The sequence below is a fragment of the Polypterus senegalus genome, chromosome 6 (assembly GCF_016835505.1).
Source record: "Polypterus senegalus isolate Bchr_013 chromosome 6, ASM1683550v1, whole genome shotgun sequence".
In the NCBI taxonomy this organism is placed as follows: Eukaryota; Metazoa; Chordata; class Cladistia; order Polypteriformes; family Polypteridae; genus Polypterus; species Polypterus senegalus.
Window position 1 is genome coordinate 96,999,910 of NC_053159.1, and position 20,536 is coordinate 97,020,445.

The window sequence follows — 20,536 nt, forward strand, 5'->3', positions numbered from 1 at the left end:
ACCTTGAGCTGCATTCTTGAACTATGATCCTGAGAAATGTGGTTAACCAGGAGATTTATGATGCTAGAATATTGATATGGCCGATGGCAGCACACATTTTCTTTCCTCCTAGTCAACTGCTTGGAGAACACAGTGTACTGAGAACACATTCAGAAATGTGGCTGCCATATCAGTTTATCAGGTCTGTTTTATGATGAATCAGACCCTCTACCCAGATTGTGCACACAAAAAGCATCCCCTAAAACAGATGTAGGAAGAGGAAACCATAAGCCAGGAGTGAGTTTTCTTCACAGGGTGCATGTCTTGTTAAGGCAGTGAGCACATGGGTGAGGTTATTTGGTAATAAGAACAAAATAAGGCCATTTAAAGGCTGAGTAACTTGTGCCATGAGCCACAGGAGTGAGTGGTGCCTTTATGCACAGTAGTGTGGAGGTTTTAAACTTCTTGGTGCAAAAAATATTAGAGTGATTTAAATGAACAGGAGTTATCAACTGGAGTTTCCCTAGCTGTCCCCCTCACATCAATTTCAAAATCCATAATAAAATGAAACCTGCTTCTCCATGACAGGCAAACACCAATATTTTAGTTTGAAGTTATAAGAGCAGTGGGGTTGTCTATCTTACTAACATACTAAAATTGTGACTTTTGAAATTGGTTGTTACAGCATAGTAAAATTGAGGTCCAAGGTTAATATTTTCATAGCATGATGGCCGTTTACTGGTTTATAGCCATGTGAATGAAGTTTATTCTGCTGCACAGCTTCTATCCAAGTGGAGCTTCTTAAGTCAAATTGAGAACCAGTCAAGGACTTGCAGCAAGTGCTTTAAGTGGGTAACACACTGGAGAATCTGTCCCCAAAGTTTAAAAGCTGTTAGGTAAAATGTCTGATGGGAAAACAGCTGTATTTAATGCAGTGAAGACATTTGAGTGGTCCCCAACCTTGCCACTGGGCTCTCTACATATTGAAATACCCATCCAGCCGCTGCCAGTTCCAGATCATGGGGTCCAGGCAGCCCCAGCCCTCACAGAACAGATCAATAAATCCAATACCTCCCGCTTAACTCACTGATTTATAAATATTGCCAATATAATCAGGGTGTCCACTTGATGACTACACATCTTCATTCCAGCCACTAAGCACGGCTTTGAGCAAAGTGAAATTAAGCAGAAAGGTCTGAGCTGTTAACAGCTAACTAAGAACTCAAAGCTATGGGAGAATATGCCAATAGCAGAGTTGGCACCTAGATGTTTAAAGCAGCACTTTCTAAGATGAATATGCAGTATCATTGGGTAATTCAGACTTCAGTGCTAATCAGAGTGATGAGCATTTCTTATTTTTATGAATTGCTGTTTTTTCTTTATTTAATTTCCTGAAATAGTACTGTGTGGAGGAAGCTTTACCACTGCTTCCTCGATTAGTGTCTCATATTACTGGAGATGGTACGCCAACATTAATGCTAGCAACAGTATTAGGCTTTTATATTAAAGTGTTGTTTAAATGAAGAAAAGTTTTTTTTAGTACAAGTCACAGGTTAAAAAAGAATGAACATGGTCAATTCTAGTAAGGAGACTCCATAATAAATCATTCAAAAACAAAAAAAAACAAACAAACCTGCGGAGCAGTCAGCATTCTACATTCGCACTGTGCAACTGCAGGGCGTTTCTGTCTTTCTCCTCGGCTGACAGGGTTAGGGTTTACATGTACTGGCATGTGTATACTTTTTCAAACTCATACTGTGACATGGGGGTGCAGGTGACATTTTGATGACTGTGACGCTTCTGTAAAATTCCAGCCTGTGCTATGATACATGTATGTCATTGTTTTATAACCAAGATGTAAATAAAATGGAAATAACATAGTAATGTCTAGTACCATGCCGTGATATGATTTGCCTTCAGTATGTGATGAAAGAGAACAGTTTGAAGTTCTAACACCAGAGTAAGGCTCTGGAACATTGGCTAGTAAAGAGCCTGCACTTCACTAAGGCCCACAGAATTACACAAAAATAAGGTGATTTAAAAAAAAAAAAAAAAAAGCCTGCAATGCATCAAAAAATATCACCTTTTGGATCCGATAAATGAGATGGCATGTTGTTTATTCTGTTGACAAGTATAAATACAAAGTTATTAACAGTGTAACCAAAAATTAAATATGCAGCTGTCATTTTAAAAAATATACTCGATACATTTTCACTTTAGTATAAAATATTACAAAACTAATAGCTCATCTTAAATATTTCCCACCTGTACTTGTGTGATCTTTACTCAGTTTAGCCAATCGAATACTTTGTTTGTATCCTTGCTAGCAATGAAACGTATTCTTTTAGACCTGCATCAGAAAAACAGAATGTGTGACAGAATCCAAAAATAGAAAATCCAGTTTCTGCCTTAATTGTCGGTCAATCGTACTCTGAAAATTGCAAAAAACTACTGCATTTGAAATATTGCTGACACAAATGATAAGCAAACAGTAATAAGAATGAGGTTAAGTAGATGCATCACTTATGTACCCTTCTCAAGCAAGCACATATATGTGATTAAAATAAGTGCATCCATTTTATTTTTGACAAAGAAAAATATCTGCAAACATTTCTGAGACACAATACAAAAGGAAAGGGTAACAATGCCTGGAATACTTGACTGCGGATGTACAGATGGTATGAGATTGCTCTTTTCAAAAGTTGTGTTGGTTCTTGACGTCTTTGATTTGCTTCATCATATCAGCTATGTGCTCACCGCTAAAGAAAGGGGAAAAAATATATATAACTTAATATTGCTACTCCTATAATACAATTTGTTAACAGTAAGATTATCTGCCCGCAAATATCATGGATTGATTTTCCAAACCTACCTTTTCTGGTACAGCTCAGATGGAAACCAAATGGTACAAACTAGCTCTGAATGGGCCCACTGTCTGCTTCACTACACACACACACACACTCGCTCGCTCAAGTTTATCAACTGATCTCTCCAACTACTGTATCGTTCATGCACTTGACAGCAGCAAAATCCCATTCACTCCTAGCTGTACGGTAGCAGTGCCAGCCCTTGTACTGGCATGATAAACCATCACTCACTTTATATGTAATAAAGACAAGACCGTGATTGAGCTCGGGAGCTGGGTGGTACTCACTCTTCTTTAAGAATGCTGTGGACACACTTCTTCTGGTGGGCACTAAGGACCAGGCTAGTTTTTGGAGAATTTCGCTTTTTCATTTCTTTATCTTGGTATTCTTTTTTCATTTTTACCTAGCAGCAAAAAAAGCCATTACATCTTAGAATTTTTATTGGCATTCTTTCTAACCACTAAAATTTTATTTCTTTGAGCACTCATAAAAAGTGCAATCATCTTACAATCAACATTAGAACAATCGAGAAGATAACAGGCCCAAAGCTCGCCAGCCCTACCCACTAACTCTAATTTTTTAAAAATAAAATCAAGTCTAGTTTTCCTTAGTCCATAAAAAAAATTTCCAAGTGTCTATGGTTCTCTGTGTAAAGAAAAACTTCCTAATGTTTGTGCAAAAGTTACCCCTAACAAGCTTTCAACTATGTCCCCATGTTCTTCATGAGCTCATTTTAACCCCACCTTAGTGTTAGTTGTTCTTGAAAAAACAAGTAGAAAACCTGGCATTTTTTGGCTTGAAAAATTACTCTTTCATTAAAGCTTCTTTCTACTGTAAAAACGCACAAAACAAGTGTAAAAGGTATAATGATGCAAATTAATAATAATGCTGCTAATAGTGTATGTACTACCTAAAACAAAGTCAGAAACGTTATAAGTATAATAATGATACAAATAATGTAGAATTATAATAAATATGAAATTAATAATAATAATGCTTAAAATGGGAAAACTGCTTGGGTGTACGGTCATTTACCCGACATTGCTCAGAATAACTGTTCGTCTCAACAGCAATTCTTTCAATTGAATCAAGTAATAATTTCAAGTAAGTAAGTGGATCTTGGCTGTCAACGTTCACTTTTATTCCTGGCTGCCCCACACAATCAAAATGAGGTGATGCTGCTTTATTTGACGCAGACTCAAAAGTAACCCAAACACGAGCGTCACTTTCAAAGTCATCACTGCCTGAAGTCAGACTTGCTTGGTCATCTCTTCTGATGAGAGGCTCCTCTACATCACTTCTTGTATCACTGTCCAGAGTGGGCAACAACTGGGCTGCTGAAAAACATTTCTTACAAAAATGCCATTATATTATTATAAAGACAAGCCTACACAGTTACCAAGGTAACACTTGGGCTTAATGTTTACACAAGGTGCGCCTAAACTGTTGCCCGAGAAATGCTTGGCACTAATACTGCTGGCACTTTTACAGCCCTAGTAATCCTCGGGTCTAACACTAACGTGAGACGCACCTATACAGTTGCCAGAATGACATTTGGGATTAATAATTTTAGCACTGTTTTCTTAGTCCAAGTGAAGCTAGGGAGATTAAAGTAACAATCTCGATCCACCGTACTAATTTCCTTCATAATTTTAAGCACTTCAATAGCATGTCTTATTCTTGTGGGACACATTCCTATACATCAGGTTTTCATAAGTAGACATTTAGTTAATTAGGTGGCACTGCCTAGAATGAAAACTGTATAAACAAATACAATGGAAGAATATCCAATTATCATGTAGAAAACTGAATGCCACATTACATTTATTGAATACATGATACGCCTCCATTACTCGCTTGTTTTTCTTGATCTTGCATAAATATGGGAAATTCCGATGCAACTATTTACATGGACATAGGCTGGAATATCACAATTTGTTTTTCCAGAAGGGGTCATCCTTCTCTTCCTGGAAGCCAGTGCACATTTTACGTGCTACAAATTGGCCAGCACACAATCAATACCATAATCACCTTGCTTTGAGTAACTCTGAGCTAAAACCTAACTTCTCTTCTTTCCCTTCAGTGCAGTACAAGCTTGAAACATTTTTGTATCGCAGTTCTAATAACTGGTTTTATTTTGGCTGTAATAACTGGCAAACAGTGAGAGCATACATAAACTGATTTGCATGCTTTTCTTGAATAAAGTACAGTATTAGTTGGTGTAACCCTATTTAGGTTTCCATAAAGAACTAAACTGTTAGTGTGGTGTATTGTGGAATTGTTTGACTGAATTAGATCAGAGGAATGAAGAATTAAAAGCAAGCCCAGCCCAGAATACCTGTTTGATTCCATTGTCAAGATGCCGTAAATGATCATTTATTGTCTTCAGCTCTTTACTCATTTCCTTTTCACAATCTGACAGGACAGGAAGATGCGACTGTAAACTTCCCAAGACTGCCTTTATCCTATGAAACAAGAATGGCTTTAGTGAGACGGGCTACGTCTTTTCCGCACAGTGTAGCCTAGAGTTCACATCTCTCCCTATAAAAGAAACAAACTCTACACCTGAATATGTATTATAAAGAAACGTGTATTTAATATAACACATTAGTACATATTACAAATTGGGTCTTTGCAGTATAATAATGGAAAAGTGAAAAATTAAGCTTCTGTCTTCAAAGCTGACCTAACCCTTGGCAGTAACCCAGATAAATCCATTATGAACGTCGCTGGTTATTTAAACAAGTGTTTGGTGAGGCGAACATTAACAATAAAGTACTGCACCCCTTATTACTCAGCTATACTGTATCATAATACTCTCTCACTTGCTTAAGACAATTTAGAGCCAGTAATAAATTACACTCATCTAGCACTTTTCTAACCTACTCAAAAAGCACTTTACATACACAGCAGCGAGCCACTTCAACAACCACAAAAGTGTAACATACATGGATGACACAACGGCAGCCATTACTGTGCTTGTATGCTTACCATACATTAGCTATTAGATGGTGATGAGGTGAGGGAGGTAGATAGCCAGTTAGGGATGGGATGAATAGGGGCCAGAATGACCAGGCTAAGGTGGGCAATTCAGCCAGGACATTGGGGTAACCGCTCATCTTACCGAAATCTTTAATGGACACAGAGAGTCAGGACTTCGGTTTTATGTCTCATCCAAAGGACGATGCAAATTTTTTTCAACAGTGCCCCTTGTCACTGTACTGTGGCATTGAAGTCCACACACAGACCACAGGAAAAGCACCCTCCTGCTGGCCTCACTGACACTTCTTCTAGCAGCAACCCAAGCTCTTCCTAGATGGTCTCCCATCCAAGTACTGGCCTGGCCCAAACATGCTTAGCTTCTGATGGATTAACTGTTCTGAAACACAAGTGGTAATGACTGTTGACAGAGTTGTATGGTGCTGCTGAAGCATGTGTAATGATTTGGACAACGTTCTGCTGAGAAACCAGAGTACAGGCAATATTGTGGATATTAATTTGACAAATACCACCTACCGAAACATCATTGCAGACGAGATACTCCCCTTCATGGCAATGGTATTCCATGACACATGTAGCATCTTCCAGCAAGATAGGAAGAAGAGTTCAAGGTATTGATTGCCATGGCTTCCAAATGCCCCAAATCACAATCCAAGTGAGCATGTGTGGGATGTTTTGGAACAATATGCCTGATCTGTGATTTCAACTTTCAACTTACAGGAGTCTGAGGATCTGCTGCTTGATCTACTGACCTTCAGAGGTCTTATAGAGTCCATGCCTTGATGGGTCAGAGTGGTTTTGGAAGCACACAGAAGCCTTAAATTTACATAATCATAGAGTGTTTGGGTCAGTCGGTGGCACTCTCTTATGTAGCCGGTCACCTAATGCGACACACACACACAAACAGGTTTGATTTTTTTCTTTAATCAGAGGGACTGGAAGTGTGCACAGAATAGAAGACAACCAATAAATGCTCTTCTGAAGTAAAATGCATAGAATGTAGTGATGAGGAATAAGGAACATGGGGGCTTTGGACCTCACAAATAAAACAGAAGCTCATCTGTCTAATGTCTCACGTTTTACATACCATAACAGAAGACCAAGATTACAGCTTAATTTGCCAGTGCCTGTTACACCCTCATACAGCGCTGAACGGTCAGCATATGTTCACTAAATGCGGCGCTGGCTGCGATTTTCAGTCATTTAAACTGAAGTGGTCTGCCAAGAAGATCAGTGACTATGGTCGACCATAATGATACGCCCTATGAGTAGAAGTCTCAAAATGTGACATACTGTAGGCCTAAGCAGTAGTAGTGTTAAGGTGGCTCAAAGAGTTGAACATATATTTCTAGGAGAAACCACTGACCTATCTCATAAATAAATTTTGATAATTACTTGTTGTGAATAAAGCAAAGTAAATGAGGCCCAAAAATGCAGGTTACAGTCACTGATGCATACTTAGCCTTCTGGTGTCACTTTCTGTAGGCAAGACTGGTAGCTTGTGAATGAAGAAGTAGCACCAATGAGTGGAGCAATGGTTCAAATTCAGTTACAATTGTATCTAATTTTAAAAAAAAAATCTTAAACCTTAGACAGAATTTCAATTAATTTTATACACATTAGTCAACTTTTTTAAAATTTTAGTTCCTTTGATACTCCTACTTCAGTTTCTTAAGGCAAAAACATTAGCGTATTGAGTGCAAGTAGCCCAGATGAACTGCACCTAGACATTGTATGTATGCATTTATTGTGTCCCAACAAACTGGACTGAAGGACCACTCAGGTCTCAAGCCATCAGACTTAAAACCAAAGGAGAAACAAAACATTAATCTTCATCTAAGATGTAAGGAAAGCGGATCAGTACAAGTATAGTATCGGGCATGACAGCGGACCTACCTTTTAATGATCATCTCCTGCTTATACTTGGCGTCTTCGTACTTGTCAGCAAGTTTCTCTGCTGTTTCCCGCAAATGAGTCCTTAACAAAAGGCAGAAAGAATCAGAAGCAGGCCTTCGTTTAAAGGCACTCCATACAATAGATCCACTATGTACCTCTCCTCCATGCAGTGATCCAGGTCTTCTGCTTGCTTTTCTTTTTGTTCACATAGCAGCTTCACCCTGTTGAATAAAGAGACTGGTGAGACTGTCATGTTGGAACAACCAAGTAAAAGCACTTCAGTACACACTTGCTAATACAAAGCTGTGCCATATTTTATTTTTTCCAAATAATGGAAATGAAGCACTCCTTGGAATAAGACGGGAGAACTCTCTCAGGACATTTCTATGCAAGATGTTTAGCAGCTGTGTACTACAGTATATTAAGATCATACAGCACACAAATTGGAAAGTTTAAATTTCATTTTAAAGATGAATGTCTTATTTTAATATTCAAAATCTACAAAACAGATTATACATATATTAATAGAATGGAAAATAAGGTAGAAAATAAACCATTTGTTATTCAGTGTTAACAGTATTCATGGAAATACACAAAGGTTTGCGTATGGACAGTGCAACATTAGGAAGTGAATACTCATACAACAAGGACACAGATGGAGTCAGGGGTGCATCCCAGAACTCAAACAAGCTGACAGACTGCACCCAATTACAACACAGTGAATCAGTCAGTACTCGGTACCACCTTTACTCAAACTTGTTACTCTCCACTTTTATCACCTGCACTCCACACAAATGTTCTTCCTGAAACTCCGGTATGCAACAAGGAGACACAAGGATCATCGGCATCCTCCAGTCTCCAAGGAAGACCCATGAGCAGAGTGAAAAGGAAAGAGAGTACCAATTCATAAATAATACTTCGCTTTTTCTGATATTTTAGTGCTAGCAGACCTGGCGCGCTTCGCTGCACGTTTAACCGGCTAGTTTTAGCAGAAGATCGTGGTTTTTCCAATCTAGACGTCCGGTCTTTTTCAGATTCTTTTAACTGCCTGGTTTTGGCAGCCAATCATCCTTTTTCCAATCTAGAAATCCTGTCTTCTTTAGATTCGTTTAACCGCCTGATTTTGGCAGTGAATCGTTTTTTTCTAACGTAGAAGTCATTTCTTGTTGAGATTCATTTAATCGCCTGGTTTTGGCAGCCAAGCGCTTTTTTTCCAACCTAGAAGACCTTTCTTGAGATCCGTTTAATGGCCTCGTTGATTGCATGTCTTCCAAGGTAGATTCAATACCCATTTCTTGCACGGAGTCTTCTCCCCTTTTATGAGTGACTGTGTAAGTACTGCGTGTACTAAACAGTAAATTAGTAAAGGAGAAAGGACTAAACACTAAGGAAAAAGAATGGCAAGACCATGTCAGCTGTGGAGCTCAGCTCGGAGCGAATTGAAGTGAATGAAATGAGGTGAATGGGAGGGGAGATGATCAATCACATGACTCCCCCACCCGCCTTAACTCTCAATCCCTCCACAAACACAGTCTCACAAACACAACCAGCAGGGATGGTTGCAAAGATTCAGACTGGTTGACACAACACACAACTAGGGGGGAAATTCCGTGTTTGACATCTAGTGTTCAACATCTGACAGCATACATTTAACATTTTAAACCACTTTCTTGAGAATTATGTAATGTTATTTCAGTCAAATAAACCCACCTGCAATGCCCCCTACTTTCATATCCCATGTGAGCTGAGCAATCAGAGGAGGAGGAGGTAACATTCTACAACTCAGCCATAAAGACACAGGCTGAGACTCAAACTCAATTAGCTAGTAAATGCCTGAAAACTGACAAAGAATGTACTCGGTGCTCTTATGACAAAAAATACTATGTGGACAAATGATGTTGTGGGTGTAATTCAATACTTTTGCAAGTTCAAAAAAGTTTCAAGAGAAAATGTTGAACCTGCTACCAGGGTGCTAGGCCCAAGTCCAAAGTACATAGTGGTCAAAACAACATTTGTTACCTGCGTTGAATTTCTTCCCGTGCCAAGTCTTGTTTTAGTATGTACTCATCTCTGAAAACTTGAGTGGCTCTGCTTAGGAGCTGCAAGCACTCCGGTGATGAAGGGCTGCTGTCTTTGTCACCAGATCTGTCACAGGTTGGGTTTGGGGGGAGAAAAAAAAAAACAAAACACGTTTATAGAACTAGTCTGCTTTAGTGGGTTGAACTTGCCACACTAAGAAATAGCCACTGACCAAGGAAAGCAAGGACGGAGACTTGAAAAAACAAAAACAAACAAGTGGTTTTTTTTTTGCAGTATAAAAGTAGTCCAGCCTACCTAAGTACCAAAGGATTTGCAGAATTACGCTGAAGAATGTTTTGAATATGCCGAACAAAGGACTCCTCTGCCAGTCGACGGAGAGGTGAGCTTCCAAGATCTTCTCCAAGGCGAGAACACAGCAATGGTGGAGATGCAGGTCGGGTGGCACTTCTAAAATTCAGATATATTCTTATATGAGTGGTAAATGGTAACCCCCATGTATTTTCTAGATTCATCTTTAAGCTGTCCAAGTTTTATTTTGCAGCACAAACATTACTACTACCAACTGAAAATCACAAGATGTAAATGTTATATTAAAAAAAAAAAAAAACTATATAATCAAATATTCATTTTTTGGCAGTTTACTGGGCACTTGTGTAAAAAGTTAAAGGTAATCTGAGGGAGACCTAACCCAAAAATTAAAATTCCTCAAAAGGCACTGATAAAGATGATCCATTTAATCTGTAAAAACACAATCTAGAGATCAGTGGATGAAATGATGGGAAGTGCAGAAAAGCCAGAAAAACTTGTTAAGTGTCATAGAAATCTGAAATACGCTACTGAGTCGAGTCAGTGAAGAGGACACCTCCAGATGCTGGGATGATTTAGCTGTTAGTGGACCAAACAAGCTTAATGCAAAGAATAGTCCATTTATTATTAAATAATCAGATTCATAACACAATATTCCAAATGATTACAGTCAAGAATGTCCAAATCTTGGCACATTTCATTCGTTTTACTCATTTTTTTAAATGTTAAAGAGTAGATGACTCAAAGCAAGCCCAATAAATTTAGTATACAAGGGATTAAAAAGTCACTGTGCTTGTACAAGGTTATTTTAGTGAAATAAATTAGCTAAAGCTTTATTTCATTTAGTGGACATATATATGCTGTAGTATTTTTTGCGCACACGCACACCACACACACACACACACACACACATATACATATATATACATACACATATATATACACATATATATACATACACATATATATACATACACATATATATACACATACACATATATATATATATATACATATATATATACATACACATATATACACATATACATACATACACATATATATATATATACATACATACACATATATACACACACATATACAGTATATATACATATATATACACACACATATATATACATATATACATACATATACACACATATATATACAAAAATTAAAGGAACACTTTAAAGAAACACATTAGATACATCAGATCTCAATATGAAGTTGGATATCTATACAAATAACGACAGGGCAACGTCTTAGGAACAAAAGGATGCCAAGTCTTTTAATTTCTGCCTACAGAGGGCTCAATTGTGTAGACACCCTAAAATCAGAGTGAAATGAAGATGTGGCAGGCTAGTCCATTTTTTCAAAAACTTAATTTCTGCTACTCAAAATGCTTTTCAGTATCTTGTGTGGCCCCCACGAGCTTGTATACATGCTTTACAACGTCGGGGCATGCTCCTAATGAGATGACGGATGGTGTCTTGTGGCATTTCCTCCCAGATCTGTAGGAGGGCATCCCTGAGCTGTTGTACACTGTGAGGAGCAACCTAATGTTTTTATGCGAAACATAATGTCCCACAGATGTTCTATTGGGTTTAAGTCAGGGGATCGTGAAGGCCATTCAATTGTTTCAATTCCTTCATCCTCCAGGTACTGCCTGCATACTCTTGCCACATGAGGCCGGGCATTGTCCTGAATTAGGAGGAAACCAGGACCTACTGCACCAGCGTAGGGTCTGACAATGGGTGCAAGGATTTCATCTCGATACCTTATGGCAGTCAAGATGCCGTTGTCTAGCCAGTAGAGGTCTGTGAGTCGCTCCATGGATATGCCTCCAAGATCATCACTAACCCACCACCAAACCAGTCATGCTAAACGATGTTACAGGCAGCATAATATTCTCCACGGCTTCTCCTGACCCTTTCACGTCTTTCACATATACTCAGGGTGAACCTGCTCTCATCTGTGAAAAGTACAGGACGCCAGTGGTGGACCTGCCAATTCTGGTATTCTATGGCAAATGCCAATTGAGCTCCCCGGTGCTGTGCAGTGAGCACAGGGCGCAGTAGACATTTGGGCCCTCAGGCAACCCTCATGAAGTCGGTTTCTGATTGTTTGGTCAGAGACATTCACACCAGTGGCCTGCTGGAGGTCATTTTGTAGGGCTCTGGCAGTGCTCATCCTGTTCCTCCTTGCCCAAAGGAGCAGATATTGGTCCTGCTGATGGGTTATGGACCTTCTATGGCCCTCTCCAGCTCTCCTAGAGTAACTGCTTGTCTCCTAGAATCTCCTCCATGCCCTTGAGACTGTGCAGGGAGACACAGCAAACCTTCTGGCAATGACACGTATTGATGTGCCATCCTGGAGAAGTTGGACTACCTGTGCAACCTCTGTAGGGTCCAGGTATCGCCTCATGCTACCAGTAGTGACACTGACTGTAGCCAAATGCAAAACTAGTGAAAAACAGTCAGAAAAGATGAGGAGGGAAAAATGTCAGTGGCCTCCACCTGTTAAACCATTCCTGTTTTGGGGGTCATCTCATTGTTGCCCCTCTAGTGTATCTGTTGTTAATTTCATTAACACCACAGCAGCTGAAACTGATTAAAAACCCCCTCTGCTACTTAACTGACCAGATTAATATCTCATAAGTTTCATCGACTTTATGCTATACTCTGATTAAAAAGTGTTCCTTTAATTCTTTTGAGCAGTATATATATACATATATACACAAACATATATATACATATACAGTATATATATACAGTATATATATACATATATATACAGTATATATATACACATATATATACAGTATATATATACATATATATACAGTATATATATACACACACACACACACATGCCAGTAATAGTGGACTGCATGATAACGTGCAGTGAATACACTTGACTTCAGCATTCCTAGTTTTCATCCTCTCTCTGTACGTTTAGCATTCGTTTGCTCAGAGGTTGATGCGCTTGCTGCTTCCTGAGCAGCTCTTCTCTTCTCCACCCTAGCAGCCTGCTTCTTCTCTGCTTTCGTTGGCATCTTTTCGTGTTAAAACTGATTACGTCAGCGTTTGTGTTGCAATTACTTAGTACATTTCAATTTTTCACTTAAGCTGGCACTTAAGTCTTCAATCAGCCTCAAGAATGATTTAAGATATGAAGAGGTAGGGGAAGTGATGGCAAAGATGGTAGGGATGAGAATGGCGCCCATACACATGCACCGCACCACCACCCTGCTGCTGAGAGTTGATTCTAAAATAAAATAAAATATAAATAAAAAGAGGAATAACCTTGGAGGTCAATCATCACCCCAAAAGCAGATAGTAGAGGTCAACAGTATATGTGCACCAAATTTCAGGTCAACAGGTTTGCGAACTACAGGTGATTTAAAATCCTGGTCAAACAGCCACGGTAGTGTATTTTATACATACATACCTACCTACATACTCCATCCAGCTATATCTGAACTACAGGGTCACAGGGGTCTGCTGGAGCCAATCCCAGCCAACACAGGGCACAAGGCAGGAAACAAACCCCAGGCAGGGCACCAGCCCACCGCAGGGCACACACACCAAGCACACACTAGGGACAATTTAGGATCGCCAATGCACCTAACCTGCATGTCTTTGGACTGTGGGAGGAAACCGGAGTACCCAGAGGAAACCCACGCAGACACGGGAGAACATGCAAACTCCATGCAGGAAGGACCTGGGAAGCAAACCTGGGTCTCCTAACTGCGAGGCAGCAGTATAGTATATTATATTATATAAAACCTTGCATGGATCTATGTGTTACTCCATCCTATTGAAACCAGGCATCCACCACATCCATTTCTTCCAGTTGGGGCCCCAAAAAGTTCTCTAGCATTTCAATGAAACGTTGTGAAGTGACGGTGACCATTGATCCCCCCCCTTCTTAAAAAAGTAAGTGCCTACAATGCTAAATTCTGCAACGGTGTAACAAAACTAACACGCTCACCGTGCAGGCATCTCTGATGAAGTTCACGAGGGTTGGTTTCAGCCAAATAGCGAACGTTTTGCTTATTTACACAACCATTCAAATGGAGAAGTGCCTCACTGCTGCACATGATGATGGCATCTTGATGAACGGTTTGCAGAATTTTCACGCAAAACTCTCTACGGCTCTCCAAGTCTCTCTCAGCAAGTTCCTGCCCTAACATCATTTTGTATGGATGGAAATTAACGTCCTCATGCAAAATTCTCCTCAAAGATGTTATGGCAAAGCCTAAGGCAGAAGCAGGTTTGTGCACTGAACTTCTAGGAGACTGCAAAATTGATGCACTTACGGTTTTCAGGCGTTCATACAGTCCAAGGACAGCCTGGACATTTTATGTTAAATGTTGTACCCGTCTGTCTAAATTTAGCCACCCACTGAAGAATTGTTTTCCGATTTCAGATGTCACCATTAGGAGGAATGCTGAAGTGAATTCAGAAGGCGTGTTGCGTAGTGAGAATAGATTTGTTGTTTCTGAAGCACCCTTTGACTGCGAATGCATGGTGCGCACCGGACGAAGGCATGTTGCCAACTGAAAACTACAAGGGATCGCCTATCAAAGGACTCCCAAACACACTTGGCTGCCACACACAATGACCTTGAAAAATGTGGTGCTTCATTTTGGCTCACCATGTACTTAGTTATTTAACAGATTGTCCAAAGCCTCCAATCCAATAGGGTGCAAGTGCCCAACCTCTATACAAGAACTGTACAGTTGTGTAAATCAGGCTCAACGGAGCCACAAATTGGAGAAATGCAGGACTGAAATGAATATTACAAACCATATGATCAATGTGAAACAGTCAGATTACTCTGTTAAAACTAATCTGCACAAAGTTGACAGCTTCTTAAACTACTTACAGCAGCGGGCGGATAATGCACTCATAGCTGCTAGTGATGCACAGCATAGTTGCTCCAAGGGAAAGATCGGACACAATCCAAAAACCTCGCACTCCAACTGGGGTGCTAAAGAGCAATGAAATAAATACAAAAGTAAATATTATTGAGGACAAACATACGTGAAACAGCAGTATCCTTTGATTAATTAGCAAATGTATTTGCTTTTTTATTCTTGATACAAAATCTGTCATGTAGACAGAGATTAAATACACAGGTCTATAACCTCATCTGTTCTGAAAATACATAAACTGTATCAAAAAAAAACAATTTCCAGTGTTGACCCTTTAGAAGTTATAAGCAAACATGCTGCTATGAATGCAAAAAAATATTTTCCTTTAATGTGTATGAGATATTCATCCTAAGTAATCTCTTGTACTGTTTTACTAAAAATGAGTAATGACATTAAAAGTATGCCTGTCCATCTACCTGCAGGCCAGAGGTCTTGTGCACAAAATGTGCTCCACGATGCAGGGTTGTTGTGTTGATAGCTCCTGTAGGCCATCCTTATCTTCTTCATCTAATAACAGAAAAAAAGTGTCAATTAAACACACCAGGAAATTTAAACTCTGATATTAATCAAAAACAAATTACAGTTCCTTGTTTATCTGACACATCCATGGATCTGCATGAAACTCAAACTTTGTGTGATGGCTCAGTGGATGTGAATGTGTGTAAAATAAATCTTCACTAACCATAACAACTGAGAACTAATTTTATACAACAAGGAAAGGAGTGGAATAAAAAACACAATGTCAACAACAGATGTTAATACACTAGGCTGACCCACCTTTTAAGGCGACCGCCTTTTAAGTTGGCCACTTCTTAAGGCAATTCAATATGTAGATCAATTTGATATTTTATACAAACTCATTAATTTGGTTATATTGCATTTGAGCAGTATTACTTTAATACTCGTAGTTTCTGTTATTTTTGTGATGAAATTTAAACTTTTTTTCTATATTGAGGTCGCCCTTTTGAACACCCCTGATATTTACTACGCGGTGAGGCATTTGTACTCCATCAACATTAATTATTTCCAGAGACATAATTTTGTCTATTTTTCCAGCGCATTGCGCACAAAAGCAAGGGAACGATGGTTTTGTCCAGATTACTGCAATGCACTCTGATCAGACGTGCCTACAAAAGATGCAACTCCGCTGCAATTAGCCCAAAATACAGCATCAAAAACCTAATCTAAAAAAGAAAACAAGCATGTCACCTCCTGTGTTATCATCATTAAACTGGCTGCCTGTGTCCTTAAGTATTGATTTAAAGATACATTTATTGCATATAAATATATACATTGTGTTCAGACCAAAGTATATGTGTATTTATTTCCATACTTATCTGTTTATATATTTAAAGAGCTTCTGTAACAAAATTTCCCCCTGAGGACAAATAAAGTTTCTTCTATCTATAACACTCTTAATCTAACACCTTCTTTTATTTTATTCTCTATAGCTGGCTTGCTCAATATGCTAAGAGTTAGGCATAAAAGAACTAGTGAAGCAGTTTTTAATGTATCAAAAATTTACAATAATGTACTATTAAAGACAAATGTGAAGAAATGAGATATATGTTAAGGCTGACAGAATGAACATTACTACTCAAATAGAATTCATAGGTTCATCAAAAATTCTTAATCAAAGACAAAGACTAATTTGATTGTAAAAAAACAGTCCTTTTTATAACTCACTAATGTCAGCTTCATGATAATCCAGGCACACTATGCTTCAGTAATTTTGTATATCACTTCCACAATAACATTTTTTACAATTTTAAAAACTATTAGTTTGGACAGATTTTTCTATCGCACTGCTCTGCCTTTTGGCTACTGTGTGTACAAATAAAAAAAATAGAAAAGCCTGAACGTCTCCTCTTTGGCAGCAGCAGAAAGGCAGGAGAAGAGGGGGCGAGATGTAGAAGGCTAAAGCAATGAGTGCGTTTAATGTGTTTATGTGCTTCGTACAGTATATACATTACAGGCATGTGAAGTGTGCTGGTTCCACTTTTGTCTTTGGTCCTGACATTTTCCATGCACAGACAATCCTTTTTGGTGGAGGAGCATTTGTGCACAAGTGAGCAAAAAAGCAAAAATAATAAGCAAGCACTTTAAATCTATTTTGAATATTTATTTTTTTTTAATGTATGAATATTCAAACCCTAACTTTGGTATAATTTGACATTCCATATACTTGTGTGTTTGTGTATATATATATCCTCTTTAATAAAACCCCTGTGTGCGTCCAGATGTCCGTGTGTGTGTGTGTGTCTTTTGGTGAAGTGCGCATGCGCGAGGCTCGGTGCAACATGCACGACCGGCATCGTGGACGCGCACACACACCGGAAGCCGAGCACACAGTGAATGGCTTAGCCGCGGCCGTGCATGATAAGCAAATAAAGGACAGCATTGCTGGGGAGAGTGCTGATTGGGTAGTCGCGGCCACGCACATAAAATCCATTGCTGGGGAGACGCCACACATACTGCCCCATGCATGTTTACTAACTAACTATCTACTAACAACATGCAACCCAAAAAAAAAGGACACGTCAAGTAGGACAAAAGACACAGACACTTAAATCGTTTATAAACAACATCTCCTGGAAGAACGGTCAGCTCAGCAAGTAAACATCAACAAAAGAAAGGCTGAAAGACAAAGAAAAATACAAGCAAATAGATTGATTGTAAAAAAGAAAATGAGCGTCAGAATATTCCCCATATTGATTTGGCTCCATCCTCTACTAATTTACCCTTTACCATAAGAAGGCGACAATTTCCAGTTACATTAGCCTTTGCCATAACAAGTAATAGCTCAAGGGCAAACCTTAGAAAAAGTTGCCATTTACTTGCAAGAACCAGTATTCAGCCACAGTCAGTTATGTGTGGCATTATCAAGAGTTAGAAGTTTAACAGATGGTCCTGAACAAGAGTGTTTACAAAAAATGTTGTCTATAATGAAATTATATTGAAAAATTTCCTGAGGTAAAAAAATAAAAACATTTTCCTAAATATCTTCTTCAGATATTGTGTATTACCGATTGTTTGACACTAAGGCAATATTAATTATACTTACTGTACTGTCATATACGTTTCTATTTTATTTTTTAATATTAATTTTACTTTGCAAAAATAATTTTAACAAAAAAATGTCCCTTGCCATTTAATATAGACTGTTCCTAATAATGTTTATGCAATACTGTTCTAGCGCCCGTTGTTGTAACGGGCTTAATGACTATATATATATATATATATATATATATATATATATATATATATATATATATACACACACACATACAGTAATCCTAAGCTATATCGCGCTTTTACTTTGGTTTCACTCTATCGCGATTTTAAATGTAAGCACATCTAAATATATATCACAGATTTTTCGGTGGTTCGCCGCTTTCTGTGGACAATGGGTCTTTTAATTTAGGTTACATGCTTCATCAGTTTGATTGCCCAGTTGATTTCATACAAGGGACGTTATTGGCAGATGGCTTAGAAGCTACCCAATCAGAGCATGTATTGCATATTAACTAAAACTCCTCAATGCTATAAGATATGCTTCCCGCGCTGTGCTTGTTTGCTTCTCTCTATCTTTCTCGCTCTCTCTGCCTGGCCGGAGGGTGTGAGCAGAGGGGCTGTTTGCACAGACGACACGGGCGCTCCTCTACAAAATGCCGCTTTATGCGGTGCTTCTGTATACTTAAAAGCATGTATTGATTTTTTGATTGTTTGCTTTTCTTCTTAGCGCTCTCTCTGACATTCTCTGCTCCTGGCGCTCCTTTATGACGCGCTCCTTTGAAGATAAGATATGTTTGCTTTCTTTTAATTGTGAGAAAGAACTGTCATCTCTGTCTTGTCATGGAGCACAGTTTAAACGTTTGACTAAAGGGTGTTATTTCATGTCTAGAGGGCTCTAATAATGTTAACAGTGTGGGAGAGTTTATAAGGGCTTAAAATATATAAAATAAACACACAAACATATGGTTTCTACTTGGATTTTCACCTATCGCGGGGGTCTGGAGCAGCAACCACGCGATCGAGGAGGATTACTATATATATATATATATATATATATATATATATATATATATACTAATAAAAGGCAAAGCCCTCACTGACTCACTCATCACTAATTCTCCAACTTCCCGTGTAGGTAGAAGGCTGAAATTTGGCAGGCTTATTCCTTACAGCTTACTTACAAAAGTTGGGCAGGTTTCATTTCGAAATTCTACGCATAAGGGTCATAACTGGAAGCTATTTTTCCCCATATAATGTAATGGAGTCTTGAGTTGGAGATGGCGTGGGGGGAGTTTAGTGTGACATCATCACGCCTCCTACGTAAGTATGTAGAGAACAAGGAAGAACTCCAAACAGCGATGAGCACAAAGCGCCATTTCACAATTGAGAAGGCAGAAAAACATTATGAAGCAAATGATGCATACAAGCATATTCATAAGTACAGCTACTGCGGAAACAAAGCAGCGGCGTGAACCGTAATTTTATATTAAATTAAGTTCATAGACAGGCTGCCACTAGCGTTTGTAATTTAGTGCCTGCCCATATAAGGCCGTCCATCAGCGGCAATCCAATACAAACACTGCGGTAAATATTCACGTGTGAAGGACTGTGCTTATGCAGAGGAAGATGAGATGGTCAGGGTGGTGTTTGGCACAAACTCATTGAAACTGCGAGAGAAACTTTTAAGTGCGGGTCTTAGCTGACATTACGAGATGGCACCAGTACAGCTGGGAACCTTCGATGCAAGAACACCAAGCGGCTCCGTGAACTGGCGCAATGCACAGACAAAAGCAACAGTTCCAAAGAGTGCTGAACAAAACCGAATTACACAATTGAGAAGGCAGCAAAAATATAGGCGTCTTATACATACAATCATATTCATAAGTGCAGCTACTGCGGAAACAAAGCACACGGTGGAAAAAGTGAATGTCCTGCTAAAGGAAGACAGTGTAAAAAAACCCGTGCATGCAGTTTGTCACATCACAGATAAAAGGAAGGCGAGCTGTTTATTGATGCAGTAAGGAACTAATCGATGAATGAAACCTCTTATCTTTACAGCGATTGACAAACACGGAATGTAACTTGAACACATCCTACAAATATGAGCCTGATTGAAAGAAATAATGATAATCAAATCCTTGATGACAGCAACATTCAATAACACTCACAAAACAATTACTGTATATTGACAATCATGTTACGTTATTTTTAAAATGTTCCCTTTTCTTTTCATAACTTCTACTTCTCCACTGCGTACGGGTATATATATATAATAAATGTATATATATACCCGATCTACAATACATACTTTAGCATAGACAAGCCACGCTGTGGCTAATTGTAGAGTCTTAAGCCTCTAATGCCGACATTGAGGTTGATTCGAGAGGGTGTACTGACTATGTACGCGCTACCGATTCATTTTACCTTCGCATCTCCTTGGTTTGGGGCGTATGAAAAATATTAGGTTAGCAGAATCATGTTACGTTATTTT

The 20,536-nt window shown here is 38.8% G+C and overlaps 1 protein-coding gene across 1 annotated transcript in view; it reads right to left on the bottom strand.

Annotated features, from left to right (window-relative positions):
* Nucleotides 1-2,079: 2,079 nt before the first annotated feature.
* The window catches only part of nup88 (nucleoporin 88), a 44,255-nt gene continuing 25,798 nt past the window's right edge, over nt 2,080-20,536 (bottom strand). Inside the window, exons 9-17 of the mRNA XM_039756597.1 lie at nt 15,447-15,537; nt 14,982-15,086; nt 10,077-10,229; nt 9,762-9,887; nt 7,898-7,963; nt 7,743-7,823; nt 5,185-5,311; nt 3,134-3,249; nt 2,080-2,738 (exon numbers count right to left, since the gene is read on the bottom strand). Coding sequence (XP_039612531.1) covers nt 2,675-2,738; nt 3,134-3,249; nt 5,185-5,311; nt 7,743-7,823; nt 7,898-7,963; nt 9,762-9,887; nt 10,077-10,229; nt 14,982-15,086; nt 15,447-15,537 — 929 coding nt within the window. The 3' untranslated portion in view covers nt 2,080-2,674. The remainder of the gene's footprint in view (nt 2,739-3,133; nt 3,250-5,184; nt 5,312-7,742; nt 7,824-7,897; nt 7,964-9,761; nt 9,888-10,076; nt 10,230-14,981; nt 15,087-15,446; nt 15,538-20,536) is intronic.